This window comes from Tribolium madens, unplaced genomic scaffold (genome assembly GCF_015345945.1).
Source record: "Tribolium madens isolate multiple individuals breed KSU strain unplaced genomic scaffold, Tmad_KSU_1.1 Scaffold_96;HRSCAF=242;Tcas5.2_LG5, whole genome shotgun sequence".
Classification (NCBI taxonomy): domain Eukaryota; kingdom Metazoa; phylum Arthropoda; class Insecta; order Coleoptera; family Tenebrionidae; genus Tribolium; species Tribolium madens.
The window spans coordinates 12,211,224-12,232,020 of NW_025401068.1; the positions used below are offsets into that span (position 1 = coordinate 12,211,224).

General features: G+C 30.7%; 2 protein-coding genes across 5 annotated transcripts in view; both read left to right on the plus strand.

Annotated features, from left to right (window-relative positions):
- LOC123012811 (serine/threonine-protein kinase polo) overlaps nucleotides 1-2,813 on the plus strand; it is a 6,681-nt gene extending 3,868 nt beyond the window's left edge. Inside the window, exons 5-7 of the mRNA XM_044410960.1 lie at nucleotides 573-703; nucleotides 759-952; nucleotides 2,237-2,813. Coding sequence (XP_044266895.1) covers nucleotides 573-703; nucleotides 759-952; nucleotides 2,237-2,684 — 773 coding nt within the window. The 3' untranslated portion in view covers nucleotides 2,685-2,813. The remainder of the gene's footprint in view (nucleotides 1-572; nucleotides 704-758; nucleotides 953-2,236) is intronic.
- A 389-nt stretch (nucleotides 2,814-3,202) lies between these two features.
- LOC123013480 (GTPase-activating protein skywalker) overlaps nucleotides 3,203-20,797 on the plus strand; it is a 30,480-nt gene continuing 12,885 nt past the window's right edge. The window contains exons 1-4 of one of the 4 annotated variants that reach the window (XM_044412002.1): nucleotides 3,203-3,582; nucleotides 8,301-8,893; nucleotides 13,109-13,233; nucleotides 18,520-18,666. In XM_044412002.1, the coding sequence (XP_044267937.1) occupies nucleotides 8,380-8,893; nucleotides 13,109-13,233; nucleotides 18,520-18,666 (786 nt within the window). In that variant the 5' untranslated portion in view covers nucleotides 3,203-3,582; nucleotides 8,301-8,379. The remainder of the gene's footprint in view (nucleotides 3,583-8,300; nucleotides 8,894-13,108; nucleotides 13,234-18,519; nucleotides 18,667-20,797) is intronic. The other 3 variants (XM_044411998.1, XM_044411999.1, XM_044412000.1) reach the window with 3 other exon arrangements.

A 20,797-nucleotide genomic window follows, 5' to 3' on the forward strand; every position in this document is an offset into this window, starting at 1 on the left:
TCAAGAGTAAAATAAATAAAAACTTTTTTTTTGACTAGGTAGAAATAAAAATTTCAAAACATTTCAAGAAACTTGTGAAACGCTATTATTTTTTAATCTTTATAAACCTGGAACACATTTAAAAAAAACACTGAATTCGAAATGGAATCCTAATTTTTTAAAAACACAAAACTTTTATTACAAACAATGTTCCATTGAAGAAAATCAAAAATTTTGTGGTCCCTTTAAAAATACTCAAAATTCCAGGAAAACTTGGAAAAAATCTTCAACAAAACTCAAAATTTATCAGGATTTTCAGTCAGCAATTTTTTTAATTCACAAGTTTTTTCATTATTTTAGATTTTTGATAATAAATTTGAAACAATGCAAATTTTTTCTTGAAAAAAACTGTCTGATATATCGTATTAAAAATATTGTATAGTCAAATTAGGAGCTTAGAATTTTTTTTGTGAGAGAAATTACTTGAGTTGAAGAATTACTGAAAAATAAAAAGACATCAAAGGCTTTCTTTAAAGCATTGTTTTCCAATGAAAATTTTCAGCATTCCAAGTGAGTGATTGTCTTTTGTTTAGGTGACGCCGTTCCAAATCCGGAGTTGCGAGTGCAGCAGGATTCGATAACGGCACATCTGACAGGTGCCCCCAATCATCACGTGTTCGACGCGAAGGAGAATTTTGTTACGTTAAAGAGTATGTTGGGAAAGGTATGTAAAAAACCCATTGAAAAAAAAAACAAAAACTAAAACGTTGTTTTTTCAGCTTTTGAAAATGAAACCGGCGAAAAACCACGTCTTCCTCGACGAGATGACGGACCCAGCCGCTCAACCCATGATCTGGGTGTCCAAATGGGTCGACTATTCGGACAAGTACGGCTTTGGCTACCAACTCTCTGACGAGTGCGTCGGTGTCATGTTTAACGACACCACCAAGCTAATAATGCTCCCTAACGGAATGTAAGCTAACTATTTTTTAAATTACTTATTTATTTATTTGTTTATTGTTTGTCATACGAATATATATACAGGCTGTATTATGAAAAACGCCCCAAGCCATAACTCTATTATTTTTAAAGTTATTACAATACTTCTTAGAACAAAGTTGAAAATTTTATCTATCGTTTGGGATAGATGCTAAATTAATGCTGTTTTCTGTTTCACCAGAAATGACATCAACTTTATATTTTTTAATGGAACACGCTGTATATTTAACCACTTTTGGATTCTTTGTTTAATTGTCTTTTAACAAGTTTTAGTACCATGTGCCTAAAACCAACCATTCGTGAGATATGAGTCAATTAAAAATTTATTAAAGTAGGCAGTGGAAAACAATAATATTAAGTAATGTTGACAAATATTATTACTTTGCATTTTCTCTTATTATTTTTATACTTTTTGGTGTTCTGGTGATAATGTGTTAACAGACATGATTCAAGAATATTTTGAAAGCAATAAAAATAGTTGGAGACCACAACGCCTTTACACTGGGCGATTTCCAATAAGAGAAGTTCCAATTCGTCGACCTGAAGAAAATTTGAGGATGTTTGGGGTTTTTAGAAAACCCAAATTAGAACAGTTGCGTCCGATAAGCCAACGTTACTTGCAATTTCTTGAATTCATGTTCTTGCATTTTCTTCAATCTAATTCTGTATCTCTTTGAAATTGGAGATGTTTTAATTTGGGTTTTCTAAAAGCCCAAAACATCCTCAAATTTTCTTTAAGTCGCTTAAATTTTCGGCGATTTGGAACGTTTCTCATCAGAAATCACCCAGTGTAAAAGCGTAGTGCTCTCCCACAATTTTTATTTTATTCAAAATGTGTCTGTTAACACATTATCATCCATGATTAACATTAAAAAGTATAAAAACAGTAAGAGAAAATGCAAAGGAATAATATTTGTCAACATTACTTGACATTATTGTTTTCCATAAAAACATTATTTGGTGAATATCTCACGAACGGTTAGTTTTAGGCATATGGTACTAAAACTTGTTAAAAGACAATTAAATAAAGAATCCAAAAGTGGTAAAATATGCAGGTGGTTCCATTTAAAAAAATAAAGTTGATGTGATTTCTGGTGAAACAGAAAACAGCATTAATTTAGCATCTATCCTAAACGATAGATAACAAAAAATATTCAACTTTGTTCTAAGAAGTATTGTCATAACTTTAAAAATAATGGAGTTATGGCTTGGGGCGTTTTTCATAATACAGCCTGTATATATTTATTTTGTTTTCTAGAAACGTCCACTACATAGATAAAACCGGTGAGGAGGTGTACATGACTATGGACAACTACCCCCGAGTCTACGACAAGAAGATGAAACTATTGTCGTATTTTAGTCGCTATATGCGGGAGCATCTCATCATGACGGGGGCGTCGGTGTTGCGCGAAGCAGATTCACTATCGCGGACCCCCCACTTGCACCAATGGTGCAGGTCCACGTCGGGGGTACTCATGCAATTGAACAACGGAACAGTGCAGATGAATTTCAGCGACCACACCAAGATTATTATGTGCCCCCTTATGGCCGCCATCACCTACATAGACGAAGAGAAGCAGTTTAGGACCTTTAGGTTTTCATCGTTAGAAAATAACGGATGCAACATTGCTCTTTACGAAAAAATGAGATATGCGTATGATAAAATATCAATGTTGCTGAATCCTGAAAACAATTACATGAAATGATGACATCTGATATTTTTTGTTCTAGTGGAAATAACTTATTTCGGTAACAAGTTTTTACTTTCCTTATACATAGTTATTACTATTTTATTATTTTGTATTTTTGCGTCTTTATAAACATGTTACATAGGATTTTGCATTGTTTTATTCTTGAATCTTGAGCATTTCGACAAAAATTTATTCGATTTATTTTATTGTGTACTGTAATAATAAACAATTTTAGACAAGTTTACAGTTTCCTGTTTTAAGTACGAGTTTTGACCTTACGATATCGCCGCTTTTTTTCAGTTTAACCACAATACTTCTTACTTCATTAATTGTGTTTATTAATTTTTGTATAATTAATAATAGACTTACACTTTAACGCAATTATCACAAATTTTCAATTACAGTGTCCTGCTTTAGGTGCGTTTTCCCCTCTAGATGTCGCCGCGCAAGTTTCGTTTTTACACTAAATCACGTGACACTCTTCTGTCTCTGTCCCTCTTGGACGTTTCGCTAATTCCTCCTCATTCCGTCAATTGAGTCCATTAATCTGTTTACGATCCGAACGTGTGTAGTGGTGATATTCGCGTCCGTCACTAATAAGATGTGATCATAACAATTTTAATAGATGAAATTGTTATTCAAATCGGCGCGCTTCATCTCACTTTGACAATGACAGTTGTGCGAATGGGAGTGGCTAACGCGCAAGAGACGAATGACAGTTGTTCACAGTAGACGTGATGTTGCTCATCTAGTCCCAACAGCGGTCCGAAAAAGTGGCGCGTGTGCATCCAAGAGGATTTAATTCGGTTTTTGTGTTGTAGTGTGTTTGGTGTAGTGCCGGAAGTGGTGTTTCGTGACAGGATCAATGTCTGCGAACAGGTCTTCAGCTCCAATGGCCCACTGAGAGATCGACGTAAGTGCCCTAAACTGCCGCCGATTATCTGATTAAAATCAATTTCGCACTCGTTTGACTCGTTTAAAACGGCACATTCGAGGTCAGATTTATCACCACGGTGCACAATTTGCACCCCCGGGAGTATGGATTTTGACCTGGAACTAAATCCATAACGTTTGATAATTTGACGTTTATGACCGGCCGATTTGATCTCAACAAGAATTTCCTAACCAGTGATGTAGTGATTTACACGCTTACATGTCGTAAATTAAGCTTGTTGTGGGTCATGTGATCAAATTTTTGTAATGTTTGCAAGCCTGTAACCCATTTCTGTACTCCCCACGCCTTGAATTTCTAAAATCTGGTAAATTTGGGCTTGACACATTAGGAAGTTTCACATTTAGAGGTTGGTACATTTTTGGATGTCAATTGTCAAACAGTTATTTTTTACATTAAAATTTAAGAAAATATGACCACTAGAAAAATAAATCTTAATTTTAGGACCCAAACCAATTATTTTCCTCTTTTTTGGAACTAAATTTTTATTTTCATAGTTATGGTTTAATGAAACAAATAAACCACTTGTGGGAATGATTTATTATCAGATATCGGAGGACGTATTTGGTCTAAAACACTCGACCCAAACACTATTCCAGGTACATTTTTATGAATAATCTGTTTGTCTCATCGTGCACAAAATTAGAATAACAAGAAATACACTTCCTGTAGTACCAATCACCACATTCATATCGTCTCATTTTTAGTAACTAGAAGTTGGCAACGTCTTGTATTTTTTTAAACCGAAGAAAATAACTCGATTAAAATGCAAATAAATATGGAAAGTTACTTTGCTCTACATTGTTTCTTAACTTTCTTATGCATATTTATGTGATTTTTGTTTACATTGTGAGAGTAATTTGTTAAAAGTGGCCTTTTACTTGTCGAACTTATTATACTGGGTGATTAAGAATAACTGTTTCAGTTGGTAACAGAATTTTTTCAATCTGTCTATAATCAGAATTCAGTATTGCCAACACAAACAGTAATTTTTGATTTAGGTGACATATACATTTGTCAACAAGAAATTACCAACAGGGATTTGAATTTTTAGGAAAATTACTTTTTGCATGTTGTTTGCAACTAGAATTTTCAGAAGTAATTTTGAATGCCTAGAGTTGTTACCCCTTGTTGATGACGGTTGACGTTTTCTGCTGTCAACTATCAATTGACTTATCTATACAAGCTGACTTAAACTAAATTTTTGACACTAGTTACGATATCTTTTGTTCGTCACCACAAACCAACCTAACCAAATTTATGGCAACCTATTCACAAATATCCCTAAATTCTTCTTGTTGATACGATAATAGGCACTGTGAAAATGACCATATGTTGGCAAACCCTATAGTTAGTTACTTTTCAATTATTATGTTGCATGATTGAAGCACCAAAAATTTTAATAAACAATCTCCCACTGACTAACTAATGATTTATTTGGTTATTTTTATGTAAAATGCAACAGTTAAGTTTAAGTCAAATGAGAAATTGTAAAAAGACGTGGCTAACTATTCTGGTAAAATATTTCGAGTAAAAACAATTTTTTATTGTTGCTTAATTTTATAGCACAATTAGTGTATTCTAAGCGGATTATGAGCTTAATTACATGATTATGTTCAAATGACACTACACAAAGTGCTGTTATTACACATCAGGTAATAATAATAATGTTGTATTTTTAAATGAATAGTTTTGCACGAACATTATGTGAATAATGAAAGGTGTGATTTAATTTTTGTATTATTTACATTAGACTAGGCGTTTAATTCCGCCAACAAGGTCGTACTTCGTTCAGGATGTGGATTTTAAATTTTATATTTGGTTCGTTTAATTTTCGACGATTGGATTTATAGCAGGATATGTTAGAATAGATTGGAAATAAACGAAATATTTTTTTTTTATGAAACTTACGTGTTTAGGGTTATTTATGTTTACATTAATAGGCACTTAACTAATTAATTAGCATTTGTTTGGGTCAAAGATAAATCGACCTTTGGTTATTTTTAGTGGATTTTTTTAAAGTACTGATTTAAAAGTGTTGTCGAAAAAACATTTTCATTTATGTAAATTGTAATATGTTTACTTATCGTAATTCTGAGAATAGCTTGTATATAATTTATTAAAGAACAGTAATCAATTCAACTGTTATGGAATTTAACAGTTAAATCTCGAGATAAAAACAAATCTGTTTTTAGCAGATGACAATGTACTGGACGTTTACACCCAGAAAGAAAAATGTTTAGCGGGTGAGATTTATGTGAAAAAAACGTAAATTTTTGACAATATTAGAAAATTTAAAATCTGGCAAGTTTTTGAGCTGACAACACTAGTTAGATAGACTGTAGCTGTCAAAAATGTCAATTGCAGTTGTCCAAGCTAAAAAAAAAAGGTTTATGTACAATTGCGGAATTAAAATTTCGGGCAGTATTCTCATTTTCATAACCTAAACTCTAAAACACCCTTTACATTAATAACTTCATTTTTTACTCTTGTTATGTTTGTCATTTTGACTTATTTACTTTAAAAAATAGTGATTTGTGGCATAATAACGGATTAAGCAGATGATTTAATTACACTTAGTTCAATTAATAAATTTCCTAATACTGACAAATTGTTTAATTAACGATTTTAACAACAAAAAAACGTTTAATTGTCAAATGTCAGTCATGAGACAGTAGTTTACAGTGAACTTTTTAACGTGACAGAAAAATACTGCCCGAAATTTTAATTTCGCAACTGTACCTACTTGATTTGGTGATGATCAAAGTAATTTTAAAATTAAATTGGCAACACCGAATTCAATGTTGCCAATTTAATTTCAAAGTCACTTCACGTATTGTACGAACAGTTTACTGTATTGGGTCGTTTACAGAAAATAAAATTGAGAATTACACTTTTAAATAAATAGAAAAATTATATAAAAAAATGAATCTAAACGAGGTCACATTTTAATATGTTGTGTAGAAATAGTATATTACATAACGAGCACGGAAAGTGATAAATAACGTAGAAGCGGGAAAGTTGCGCACGAGGCGTTAGCCGAGTGCAGGCAATACCGCGAGTGCGTTAGACACTTTCCTGTAAGTTTTGTACACTATTTTTCCTACGACCATAAATAATATTTTTTTACGAACATATTTTTTTTTCATGACGCTTTATTTTTTATAATGGATACAAAAATACCTTAAATAACGATTAATTTCTTATAATGGATACAAAAAAAAATACGTTAAATGAAAAAATACAAAACATTCGAGTGTGAATGCGTTAGATTTCTAACACACAGTGTGAAAACAAATGGCACAGGTTTTCGACCTCGTACGATATTGCCAATTTTCGCGCGTATGTAATTGTGCGTTATGATCTACTTTCATATATGGTCCTAGGAAAATTTTTTAACATAATTTAAAGCAATATTAGAAAATTTTAAATCTGGCAAGTTTTTGAGCTGACAACACTGGTTAGATATTAGAATTACAGTTGTCGAAGCTAAAAAAAATATTTATGTACAATTGCGGAATGAAAATTTCGGGCAGTATTGTCATTTTCATAATGTGAACTCTAAAACAACCATTACATTAATAACTTCATTTTTTACTCTTGTCATGTTTATGTCATTTTGACTTATTTACTTTCAAAAATAGTGATTTGTGGCATAATAACGGATAAGCAACAGATCAAAGCGATGATTTAATTACACTTAGTTCAATTAATAAAATAAAGACAGAGAAATTGTTTAATTAACAATTTTAACAACAAAAAAAAAGTTTAATTGTCAAATGTGACAGTAAGAGGTAGTTTACAGTGAACTTTTTAACGTGACAGAAAAATACTGCCCGAAATTTTAATTCCGCAACTGTACCTACTTGATTTGGTGATGATCAAAGTGATTTTGAAATTAAATTGGCAACACCGAATTCAATGTTGCCAATTTAAATTCGAAAAGTTTAAATTTAATTTCGAAAAGTTTACTGTGTTGGGTCGGTTTACAGAAAATAAAATTGAGAATTAAACATTTTCAAATAAATAGAAAAGTTAGATTAAAAACAAAGAAGCTAAACGAGGTCCCATTTTAATATGTTGTGTATTAATAGTATATTACATAACGAGCACGGAAAGTGATAAATAACGCACGAGCGGGAAAGTTGCGCATGAGGCGTTAGCCGAGTGCAGGCAATTCCGCGAGTGCGTTAGACACTTTCCTGCAAGTTTTGTACACTATTTTTCCTACGACCATAAATAATTTTTTCTTACGAACTTATTTTTTTTCATAACGCTTTATTTTTTATAATGGATACAAAAATACGTTGAATAACGATTTATTTTTTGTAATGGATACAAAAAAAAATACGTTAAATGAAAAAATACAAAACATTCGAGTGTGAATTGTGCGTTAGATTTCTAACACACAGTGCGAAAACAAATCGCACAGGTTTTCGACCTCGTACGATATTGCCAATTTTCGCGCATATGTAATTGTGCGTTATGATCTAGTAACATAATTTAAAGCAATATTAGAAAATTTTAAATCTGGCAAGTTTTTGAGCTGACAACACTGGTTTGATAGAAACCATGATAGAGACATAACCTAGAATCTGGTGGTTGGTAAACAGTCACTTGCGTCCAAATGTCATTTTCTAGTATATTTTTCTTCATCAAGTTTGTTTTTAATTTTCCAGACGTGAAAAATGCTTCAGGACCTCACATAGCGGTCTGCCCAATCGGAGGGGCTGCAACTGTATAAAAAACCAAACACGAATGCAAATAATGCCTTCGGTATTGGAAGAAGTGGCCGTTGAACAATCAAACGCTTATACACCGTTTGTGGATTCTAGTGGTATAACGGTTGTGCCACCGAGCCCTTCTTCCAAACCGTTGAAAAGCATCGGCGACGTGCAGTCTCTTCTTCAGCAAGGACGTAAGCAAGATGTCAAACATTTGCTCAGAAACAATGCATGGCCTGTTGACAGCCCCATACGGGGACAGTTGTGGTCCCTTCTGTGCATTCAACATCAAAATAAATCTAATAACATGTCGGATGGTTTCTATTGGGATATGGTTAATCAAGTTTTTGGTAGTACAGAATTACCAGATAAGCCCATTAGCTTGCCACCGTTCGTCGAACCATCACATTGCCAACTTTATTATCTGACGCATAGGGGAAGGAGTGTCGCTGATAGGGTAGTCTCAGTACTGGGATATGCCTGTCCAGATATCGTCTACAGTCCCACCATATATCCCATATGCGCGCTTTTGCTACACTACATGACCGGTGAGTTATTTTTGCTCAGTATTGAAGCACGAAGCAAAGCTGAGTGCTTTAATAAAACTAAACGCTATAAATTACCTAACGCACAAATAATGTACCATCGCGGTCAATATATACTGGTACAGCAAAATTTTAATTGTTTAAATCTGGCTTGAGAGAACATAATTAATTGCGTTAGCAAGCTATGATTATGAAATAGCAAGATGACAGTTTGTGAAAATACAAATCTAAAACGTCAAAGTTCTCAGACAACGCAGTCTATCACAAAGTCATAAATTTATCATTTTATTCGTAAAACTTGTTTCCAAGAACCGATTTAATGCCTATTAAGAATCATATGACATATTTGACATTACCATGACAAATACTTAACCTTTACTCGAAAATTATGACAAATCCGACTTACATACAAAAATAGTGTCAAAATCAAAATTTGAATTTTAGAAGTGTCTACACACTGTACCAGTATATTTTGACTTCAATGGTACAATGGCGAGCATTAAATTTTAGTCGTCAATGTCATTCTCTTGTGAAAATTACACAGGGAAACCACTTTTTTTGACAAAAAAATGAAGTTTCAAAATAACATCACCTACCAAAAAATTTTGTTCGCCATTGTTCAAAACTTTTTGGCTAAAGACAATTTTTCAATTAACTCATATTTCGTTCACTATTTTTACCACAAGAAAAAAAATAGTATCATTTTTTTCTGAAAGCCTAAAACTTGACCGATACCGATAAAAATGACTGTAGCTGTCAAAAATGTCAATTACAGTTGTCGAGGCTAAAAAACTCTAAAATAACCTTTACATGAATAACTTCAATTTTTTACTCTTGTCATGCTTATGTCATTTTGACTTATTTACTTTCAAAAAATAGTGATTTGTGGCATAATAACGGATAAGCAGCAGCTCAAAGCGATGATTTAATTACACTTAGTTCAATTAATAAATTTACTAAGACAGACAAATTGTTTAATTAACAATTTTAACAAGAAAAAAAAATGTAATTGTCAAATGTCAGTCATGATGACAGTAAGAACTTTTTAACGTGACAGAAAAATACTGCCCGAAATTTTAATTCCGCAACTGTACCTACTTGATTTGCTGATGATCAAAGTGATTTTGAAATTAAATTGGCAACATTGAATTCGGTGTTTAATTTAATTTCAAAGTCACGTATTGTACGAACAGTTTACTGTGTTGAGTCGGTTTACAGAAAATAAAATTGAGAATTAAACATTTTTATATAAATAGAAAAATTAGATTTAAAAAAGAAGCTAAACGAGGTCACATTTTAATATGTTGTGTATTAAATTTTTTAACATAATTTAAAGCAAAGATCAAAGACCTTGCATTTATTTACATAAGATATTTTACGAATTAGCTCTTATCTAATGGAATAACATTTGATAATTAATTTTTGTACGGGTATAGGTAAATAATAAAAAAAAAAACTCAAAATGAAATGAAATATAAACATAAAAAATTGTCAAATAATTTTAATCTGAACGTTTTTTATTATTATTATTAAAGCGTGAATATACGAGGTGTGTCAAGTTTTATTTGCACCCCTGAAAATATTCTATTTAAACTACAAGTACGCAATGTATACAGAGTGCACCAGAACTCGCGCCCCAGAGAAAAATGCCATATAAGCTAAGATACCAGGAACATGTAAAAAAATTTTTATTTAAAAATTTCGAAGTTATGAGAGTTTAAGTTTTACACTTTGACTCTATTTATTTCTGTTGCAAAAATAATTTTACAAGTTTTTTTGCTAGAGGTTATTAGAAGAGGAAACAAGGAAGCTGTGTATTCTAAATTGTGTCTTTATAGGCAAAATTTTTGTACCTTTACTAAATTATTCTAAAAAAACAAGAACATCAGCATCATTAAAAAGCCATAAAAAAATGACAAAAAATAAATGTCAAATTTTTTTGACAGAATTTAAAAAAATTAAATCTGTTCTTAGTATCTCATCTTACTTGAAATTTTTCTCTGTTGTGTTGCGAGTTCTGGCGCACCCTGTATTTGATATTAAATGACAATATCAATATTTAATTCTTCAATTAAATTGTTAGAATTTGAATAAAATTATGACAATGGTCGCATGACAGATACGATGAAGCTCGTTTATGGAAGAATTCATGAGAAAATAAGTATCAAAATACGAAATTCCTAGATTTTTTTAAAGAGTCATTTTGATGACGTTAAATTATAATTAATTAACTATACAAGTAAACGATTTAAAAATTGTACGAAATGTTTTTCTACTTGAAAAAATCACCTAAAATTTTTTGTTCAATTTTAGTTTTATTAGAATGGTGTGTTTTGTTGATAAAATTTGATTCACCCAATACAAAGTTTAACTGTTTATTCATAATAAATAAGTATTTTTTTCGTTTCAAAACAATGAAATCTTGCAAATAACGACACTCAAAACGGAGATTTATAAATGCAAAGTCATTGTTCGTTTTCTCTTCAGTGATTCAGAATTTCATAAAATAAATCGATCAAGCTTCGTCAACATCATGATTCATAGAAAAAGTGACAAGAAGGTACATATGAGGTATTTCCTGGAATACTTGCGTGTTCTCATCATTGCAAAACACAATGCAATTAAATTTCGGATGAGCGCTAAAAGTATTACCTTATCAGTGGTTCTATTGTTAAATCTGTTTTTTATTATAGTCGGGATTAAATGACTTTATTTTCGTTCCATTTTTAAATAATTATTATTGTTTACGTTTTTTTTATGTAACATGTTTGGCTTATTGAACGATTTATTTTTAGTTACAATAATAAACGATTACAGTATAATTAAATTTAATTGCTCGAGATAGATACATATTCGCATCGCTTAAATTTCAGCAACGAAACTACATATTTTATAGTTACTTTTGTGTTACAATAATTTCAAATCGTGTTCGAAGATTGTACATTTTATAAAATGGCTAATTTATTGTTTGAATTGAATAGTTTAGAATTAGCTATGGTGGGGAGCCTAAGTTATTAGACATTTTTGAAAATTATTTCGTAAAATTAAAAGAATTGGAGCGGTATTTTTTTACAGTAAAGTTGTTGACCGGAAACGTTTCTATTTCTGGTCAGTAATAGCACAGCATATGAAAAATAAATAAAACACGAATTTCGTATCAATAATAATTTTTTTTTTGTATAAAAGAAATCGATTGTCGTTCGACCTTCCTTGAGCGAACGATGAACTCTCTACAGGTGGACGGACGTCTCACCGTCAAAATAAAAATTCAATGAATAAATAAAATAATTCAAACACCCTGTATTACGAAAATTATCACAATTATGATGTGTAATCAATCATTCAATCGATTGACGTTATCACAATTATCACGATAAATAACCCTGACGCAATCAGGAAGCAATGTTGTGTTTCTGTGCAACAGATTTGGATTCTTCTAAATTGAGTTTTCTTATTATTTACCTTGACTTGAACTGAGTCAGTGCAAAAATTTCTCATTAAATGTCAAGTTAGTTCATTTCGTAAAGTGGATATGCAATTAAAACAATAATAATATGGCATTTATAATGTTATTAAACTTTAAGAAAGTGGTTAGTCTCGTTTTGTAATTGTGGAGGTTTGAAAATCAATCGATTGCGAAATTGGCTGAAAGTAAGGCCAGTTTATGTTTTTTTCAGGAGAAAATCTTCGTCTTTACCAGATTTTAAATCATTCAGACAATTTAAATCGCTCGTTTTTCATTATTAAAAAAGTGAAGTGAAATGCACTAGATTTCGTACCGGTTTTTGTGCAATTTTACAGGGTGTAAAGTTAAAAAAAAATAAGTTGAGGCTGAAAAATTTTGGATAAGGAATTTGTTTGGGTTTTAAATTGACTTTTCATATGGTTAAAATATTAGCTCGTAATCTCTGAACACCCTGTATGTTATTTTTGCGCAACAACAATAAATTCGTTCAACAAACAACAGGCGTAGGCGTCTCGATTAATCTCCACCAACAGCCCAGAATTCGAAAATAAAAAATTACTATCGAACTGTGTGTCAATTAACACTCTAATTTCTTCTTACCCATTAGCATCGCAAAAATAATCTTGTCGGTGACATCACTTGCATTTTTGTTAATTACTCCCAACAACATATGTAAATTAATTGCGTCGTATCAGGCGTATAATTTTTCTTGCTCGGATTATAACGATTTTTTTTCTTTTTGTGTGTTGCAGAAGAACAATGCTATCATTGCATGGCCAGTCTGGTGGCCTCCAAGGAAAAAACCTTTATTACACAGACGAAACTCTTGTATGAAGTCACGTGGAAGACGGTGATGCAGATTTGCAAGAAACACGTGGTGAGTACTATAGATTTTTTTTGATGACATAGTTTCGGTTAGGTTCGTTGAACTATCGATTCTGATATTTCTCTTTGTCAATATTTTATCTTTCGATGACAATGAAGGTCGTTGAGGCGTCTTGTTTTTTTTTTCACAGTCGGGGATAGGTTGGTACAGGCACCGATTAATACAAGTAATTAGATTAACACCGTTAATGGGATGGTGTGAAAATTTTGTTTTTGATAATGTAATGTCAATAGATTGACGATGGGGAAAGTTTGGCTTTGGTTATTTGCAAACTCGTTTTTCAACATTGGTACCACTACCAAATTCATTTGTGGTGCATAATGTTGGCAATTTTGCTTTTTGAATTATTTTCATTAAAACATGAAAAATGAGAATAAATAAGTTGACGAAAATATGCAAAATTGTTGTGAATAAGAAAGAAGAAAAATAAGTGGTAATTTTTCAAACTAAAGAAGAAAAAATAACGGAAGTTTGGAAAATTCAGCACGTTTTTTTTTTTTTTTCATCAAAAATGTTTTTGTTTGCGTATAAAGGTTACACTACATTTGGACGTGTTACTGTATTACTGTCTTATCATAACATATTTTTTAAATTATTATCAGAACATTGATTTTGTGATGTTTCTGACTCTGAAACATGCAGTAGCTCGTCTGGAATTTTCCGGTTTGTATAATCCGATAAGTTGCTTATTAACTAGAGATTTATAACCGAAATTTCGTTCTAAATTACGTGTATTTGGTTTTAGATGAAATAAAATAATTGAATTTTATATTGTAGTGGTTTAGTATGCCAAATTTCAGAATGATATTTTTCAGTTTTAAATTCTAAAAGAGATAAATTCTAAAAATTAACATTGCAGTGCGTAATATGATATTTTTTTATCGTAATATTTACTATTGTAATCTGTAATATTTATAAATATACAAGTGTTAATACAAAATTTCCTGCCGGAACTAAGATATAAAGAGGACATCGTTCGAAACCACTTTTTTAATTCCCCGAATAACTTGTCAAGAAAATTATCAACATTTGGTTGCAAGGCTTAAATTCATCGATAATTTCGATTTCGATAATCAACTCCCTCGAACATTTTATATCACCGTCAGTAATGTGTTTGTTTAAAACCGATGTCATCCTTTTATACAGGGCTGTCCCAGCGAGTTGAAAAAGTCCATTAATGACCTTTAAATGGTAAAATGTAAAAAAAAATGTATACGACATTGATAGATAGTAATCTAGTGCATCACCTAAAATTATTCTCAACCATACAGCATGTCCCAAAAATGAGTTCCAAGACAAACTTGTGTTTTTTTAAATGAAACACCGTATGTTTCTTGGCATTTTTGGATGTGGCCTTTTAAAACAATGTTTTTTACGCTAAACTTTTACTTGTCGCTTTCGCTTAGTTTTAGAAATAAGATGTTTTTTTTTGACGAAAAGATGCACTTTTTAAAAATTTAATACACAAAAACTAAGACAGCTAGAACAAATTTTTTCTTACTTCTACAAAGAGAAAAGTACAGAATTTAAAACTAGCAATTTTTTAGTGTTTTGCAATAAATTAAGAAGTTTGTTAAAAGTTAAATAACTTAAAAAAATTTAATGAAACACCCTATTTTTATTTTGGCATCTAATAGTTTGATAAATTGTCTATCTGAAAGAATAAACTTTTAAAGTCCAAAATTGATAAATGAAAAGATATTATCATTATAAATACTGAAATTCGAATTATTTTATTGTAAAAATAAAGAATAATGCATTGAGTTTAACACAAATGTGATTATTAAGTGATATTTCTTCCATCTCTTGTGCAACTGTGCACTTTTTGGCTACTGAAACAATAGTAATTATTTTTTTTTAATGTTTAACGTTAAATATCTTTTTAGTTATTGATTATAAACACCTAAAAGTAAATAATTTTAGAAAGACAATTTAATAATCTTTTAAATGCAAAAACAATAAATAGGGTGTTCCATTTAAATTTTTTAAGTTATTGTACTTTTAACAAACGCCTTCATTTTTTTATCTTTGCAAATGCAACGTACTAAAAAAATGCGACAACCTTACAGCTTGTACCTTCTTCTTTGTGGCAATAAAAAATATATTTCTAGATGTCTTAGTTTTTGTGTAATGAATTTTTAAAAAGTGCATGTTTTCGTCAAAAAACCGTCTTGTTTTTAAAACTAAGAGAAATCGACAAATAAAAGTTTAGGGTAAAAACATTGTCATAAAAATCTACATCCAAAAACGCTAAGAATGGTTTTTCATTTAAAAAAAACACAAGTTTGTGTTGTAACTTATTTTTGAGACACGCTGTATAATTGAAAATATTTTAGGCGATGGACTAGATTAGTATCTATCAATGTCCTATATAATTTTTTTAAATTTTACCATTTAAAAGTCACTAATGGACTTTTTCAACTCGCTAGGACAGCCTGTATATCCACTTTAATATTATTGATTTGCTTTGGAAAAGGTTATTTATTATTTATTCAATTCAAGATATTAAATTGGAAAATCGGTGAATATAGGTGTTTTCTTAATATTGCGAAAAATTGCAACCACATAATATTCTATGTACATAACACTAATTTGTCAAATAAACAAAAGGCTTTGTTACGGATATACAGGGTGATAAAATTTCAAAAATTAAAATCCATTAGTTCCTCCGAAACCACTTGAGGTATTTTTATATACAGGCTTTGTGTTAGTGTTATTTTTTGATATAGAAAGAGTGGTTGCAATTTTCTGCAATATTAAGAAAACAGCCTGTATAGGTGTGCAAACAATTCATTAAAAAAACTGTTAAAGTAAAATGGCCAGGAGGTCAACACTATCTTAAAAATAATATCGCCGTTGGAACGTAAACTTGCAAATAATCGATTTATTATCTTTAGTTTATTTCGGTTATGATTTGTTGAGATTTTAATTTATTCGAATTTTACGATACCACCTGCATCGATTACGAAATTGATGAAAACAAAAAAAAAACCTTCAACTTTTTGGCAAACAATCCGTTTTTTGGGTGAGATTGATTGTGTGTCTTACCAAAACCATAAATAAGCTTGCACAATGACCTATCTTGACACTTTTCACCGGGGGAAATTTTGACGACGAGCCAAGCACGATGATGCATGATTTTCAGAAAATTCGTAAACATTTAAAAATTTTCAGCGAATAAATAGGTCAAGTGTTGGCAACTATTGTTGTTTTTTTTTCTAGAAAATAAGAAATAAAATGAGTTCGGTGAACTTTTTTGAATCCTATTAACGTTTTTTTGTATTGAAACATTTATTGTTATTTCTAGAGATGACAAATGTGCGAAACTCGGAGTTTATTTTGAGAATTTATGATTTGTAAATTTGTAAACAAGACATGTTGTAAAACTAATTAACCATTGTGTTAATTACTTTACAATTGTTCGCTTTGAATAATCGAATGATTTTAATTAAAACTGAGGCTATTTAATTGTAAAATATTACACTTTGCGATGTCGATTTTATTGCCTGTAAGTTTGAGAAAATGTTATTTTTAGATACATTTTCAGCAGCTACTCTGTTTTATTAACAGTAAAATGTAAGTGAAAAAAGAAAATTTTGAGTGTTGTGTTGGGAAAACTCAGTATGAAGTAAATTAAGTCCGACACCGAAAAGCTCTCGAGACTTTTTCCTCGAGAAAATCCCCATTTTTGTTTAATGTTTCTCACACCGGGTGTCACGTTTTTCCGGCGACCCCCGTCCTGTCTTTATTAATGGAGATTTATTCGTCTTTTCTGTTTTAATCCGAGTAATTGTAACAACAACTGTGTAGGAGAGGAATCTTCTTCATCCTACGTCAGTGGTTTATTTCGAGAAACTTATATTGTTTACTAATGTCTTTCGTCGTTATCGCTTTTAACAATTTATTGTTAAAATAATAATGAGAAAACATTCCATGTTGACGTGTTTTTATTCGTTTTCGTTTAACGAAAATGTTTATAAATAATGAGAGGAGCAAGAATTGAAGTTAATAGAACACAGGATGTTGTGGGAGAGTTCGAGGGAAGTTGTCAAAAGATTATCGTCGCATTAAAGTGAAATTAAATTGTTTGGTATGCGGTGGTGTGACGTTTTCAAAACATCAAACCATAAACTTCATTTGTCTATTATCTAATTTGTTCAGTGAAGAAAATATTAGGTGATACTCAGGAAGGTCAAAAAATTCTATCTTTGATGTCACAATAAAGGTTTGGATTAATTCCAACTAAGAGTCACACCATCTGGAACTAGTTTGTAGTTACATTACAAATGCGTGTATAACGTTTCTTGTATTACTAATATTTTCATTAATTATGTTAGGAAGATTCAGAAACTGTGACGGAAATAATGACCGGTTCTTGGTAATGCTATCATTATTGTTACTACATATCCGTGAATGATAATTAAAAGAACTAGCAGTAAAATAATAAATTTAAACAAGATTACTTAATTAATTATTATTACAAAGTACTACAAAAAAGTATTTTATTCGCAAACGTCACAAAAGCGACACTTTTATGACTAAATGTCACAAGTAGTAGTTTTAAAAATTCTGTTTATTTGTTTGTGTTTTTTTTTTTACTTTTACCATGACATTTACCAATATTGTCTCTTTTCATTGTCGATTATCAGCAATCAACATTTTACACTACCAACTGCACTAGTTTAAATAATAAACACTTTTGAAAATGTCAACACAGATACCGATACTGACGCGTGACGTTTGTTATGATATTATTGCAAAGCATCCTGATTATTTTGTTCATTTACTTGCGGCAAAATAAACATTCAGCTTTTTAAACTATCACTTTTATTCTCAATAACATAATATACTATTTTAACACCTGGCAGTGTGTAAAAAAGCAATATTGTGCACCAAAGCACAATGGTTTTATACAACTTTATTATTATTTACGTCTACAACAGTGCAATTACCCCGATATCTGAAACAAAATGTTTGAAAAATAAATCATTTTATGACAGATTTATCTGCTTTTATCGTGATTTTTCTTACGTTACTTGTGCGTTATTATCATTTTGTTGTTTTAAAACACAACCTAACATATAAATCAATTAGGTATTTTTGTTACTATTTTTTTGTAATGTGTTACCAAAATAACTTTATTTTTTCTATTTTTTAACACAAAATTTGGCACTGGCTGTTTACAAAAATAGCTATTTTGTTTATGCCGACAAGAAACTTGGAATTTCTGTTATCATCTGCAGACAGTGTAAATAAATATTGCATTTTTTTTTTCAGAAAGGCGCCGCTGTTCATCTCCAAAGGCATTGCAATAGTTCACGAGCTGAACGCATTTATATGGACTGGATTTGGTGGATTTTTCAAGGTCTTCCCTTCCAGCATTTGGTCAGAGTGATGGACTGTTTTTTTCATGAGGGTATTAAAGTAAGTTTTTTTTTTTTTTTGGTTCGATACATCTATTAATATATTTACACCGGGACTCGTGATGTAGGACGTCAGGTGCCAAGCGAAAAGTTTTTTGGCATTGTGTTGATGTTTACTTTCACAGCTGATTGTGAGCAAAAATTGGATTTTTCTTTGTTTTGGTGAATAAACTATATGAAAAATGTACCAATCAGGAGAAAGGGATGGTAGAATTGTGCATATTTTTCGCACCTATTTTTATGATAGTGCATTTTTTCTGTCATGTAGTTTAATTTTGGTGTTGATTGGCAAACGTCCAGACTTGATGTTCGAACAGTAAATAATCGAAACTGTGTTTCTAATTGCGTTACTAAACCACATGATGAAAATGAAATCTGGTGATTTGTTCGCGACGAGTAGTTGAAATAACTAGAAACTGTGGTCGAATTTTAGCGAATTCGAAAATGTTTTGTAGAAATTATGGGGGGGCTCGCGGCATAGCAAATCATAAATTTAGTTATTATAATCGTCATCTTTTTGATCATGTCATTTTTACCTTTCGACTTATCATTTTATTTGACGTTTCACAGGCATACGCACAGGACATACGTTTTCAGATCCAAGGACGAGTCGATTACAAATTATTTTGATCTCTCGATACTTACTTACTTTTTACTAATTTAAAAAGAAATCATCAATTGTAACTTTTTTGGGCCATATCTTAAGTATCTAATTAAATTAAATTCGTGTATGTTTGAATAATGAACTTTACCAACTCGCTATTCTAGGACACCTTATCCAGTGAGCGGCAAAATTATGAATTATTAAAACTGAAAATATTTTGTTTTGGAAAGAATGTTCGAACAGGTCAATTTTCTTTTTAAAAAATACACAATTTTCAACTTGATTTAAAATTTTACATTGATTTTTGAGTAATGACGTCATCGATATTTTTTTTAATGAAAATCCCTATTTTTTTTAGCGAATTCGATAGATCCTTTGATTATCGAAGTGACAACACCAAAATATTATGTATTACATAAAGTTTTCAAAAAAAAAATCATTTATAAATTGAAATAAATTCAATAAAAAACTAAGATACAATTTTAAATTAAGTTAAATTTAAATTGACTTGTTCGAGCATTTTTGTCAAAACAAAACATTTTCAGTTTTAATAAATAAGATCATTCCATAATTTTGCCGCTCACTGGATACATATACCAAAGTAAAGGTTTCATCTTACACCTAACACTTATCATACTAAAAAAATTTAGAAAGCCCCTCCCAAAAAAAAAATAATTTCTGGATCCGCCCCTGGGGACTAAAACTCACACCGATTAGTAAATATTTTGTAGAATTTATGGGGGGAGAATTATGTGGGAGAATGATCTTTCAGTATTAAACTCTACTAGATGCGCCTTAGAGTGAGATCTATTGACCTCTACATAAAAAAGAAAGAGACAGAGATAGCTAATTAGCAAGTAGGTATATAGCAGTTTTTGTTTTGTTTTGTGAATTTTAGAATAGTATATTATATTATAAGTCAGAGAAGAGATTTTTATAGCCCAGCTTTTTATTACGCATCGAGGGCAATAAAAATTTGATATACAGGTTATCCCAGCGAGTTGAAAAAGTCCTTTAAATGGTAAAATTAAAAAAAAAATTATATAGGACATTGATAGATACTAATCTAGTCCATCGCCTAAAATTATTTTCAACTATACAGCGTGTCTCAAAAATAAGTTACAATACAAACTTGTGTTTTTAATGAAACACTATATGTTTCTTAGCGCTTTTGGATGTAGATTTTTATGACAGTGTTTTTAAGCTAAACTTTTATTGGTCGATTTTGCTTAGTTTTAAAAATTAGACGGTTTTTTGACGAAAACATGCATTTTTTAAAAATTCCTTACACAAAAACTAAGACATCTAGAAATTTTTTTTTACTACCGCAAAGAAGAAGGTACAAGGTATACGATTGTAACATTTTTTTAGTGTGTTGCATTTGCAAAGATAAAAAAAATGAAGGCGTTTGTTAAAAGTTCAATAACTTAAAAAATTTAAATGATACACCCTATTTATTGTTTTTGCATTTAAAAGATTATTAAATTTTCTTTCTAAAATTATTTACTTTTAATTAATAACTAAAAAA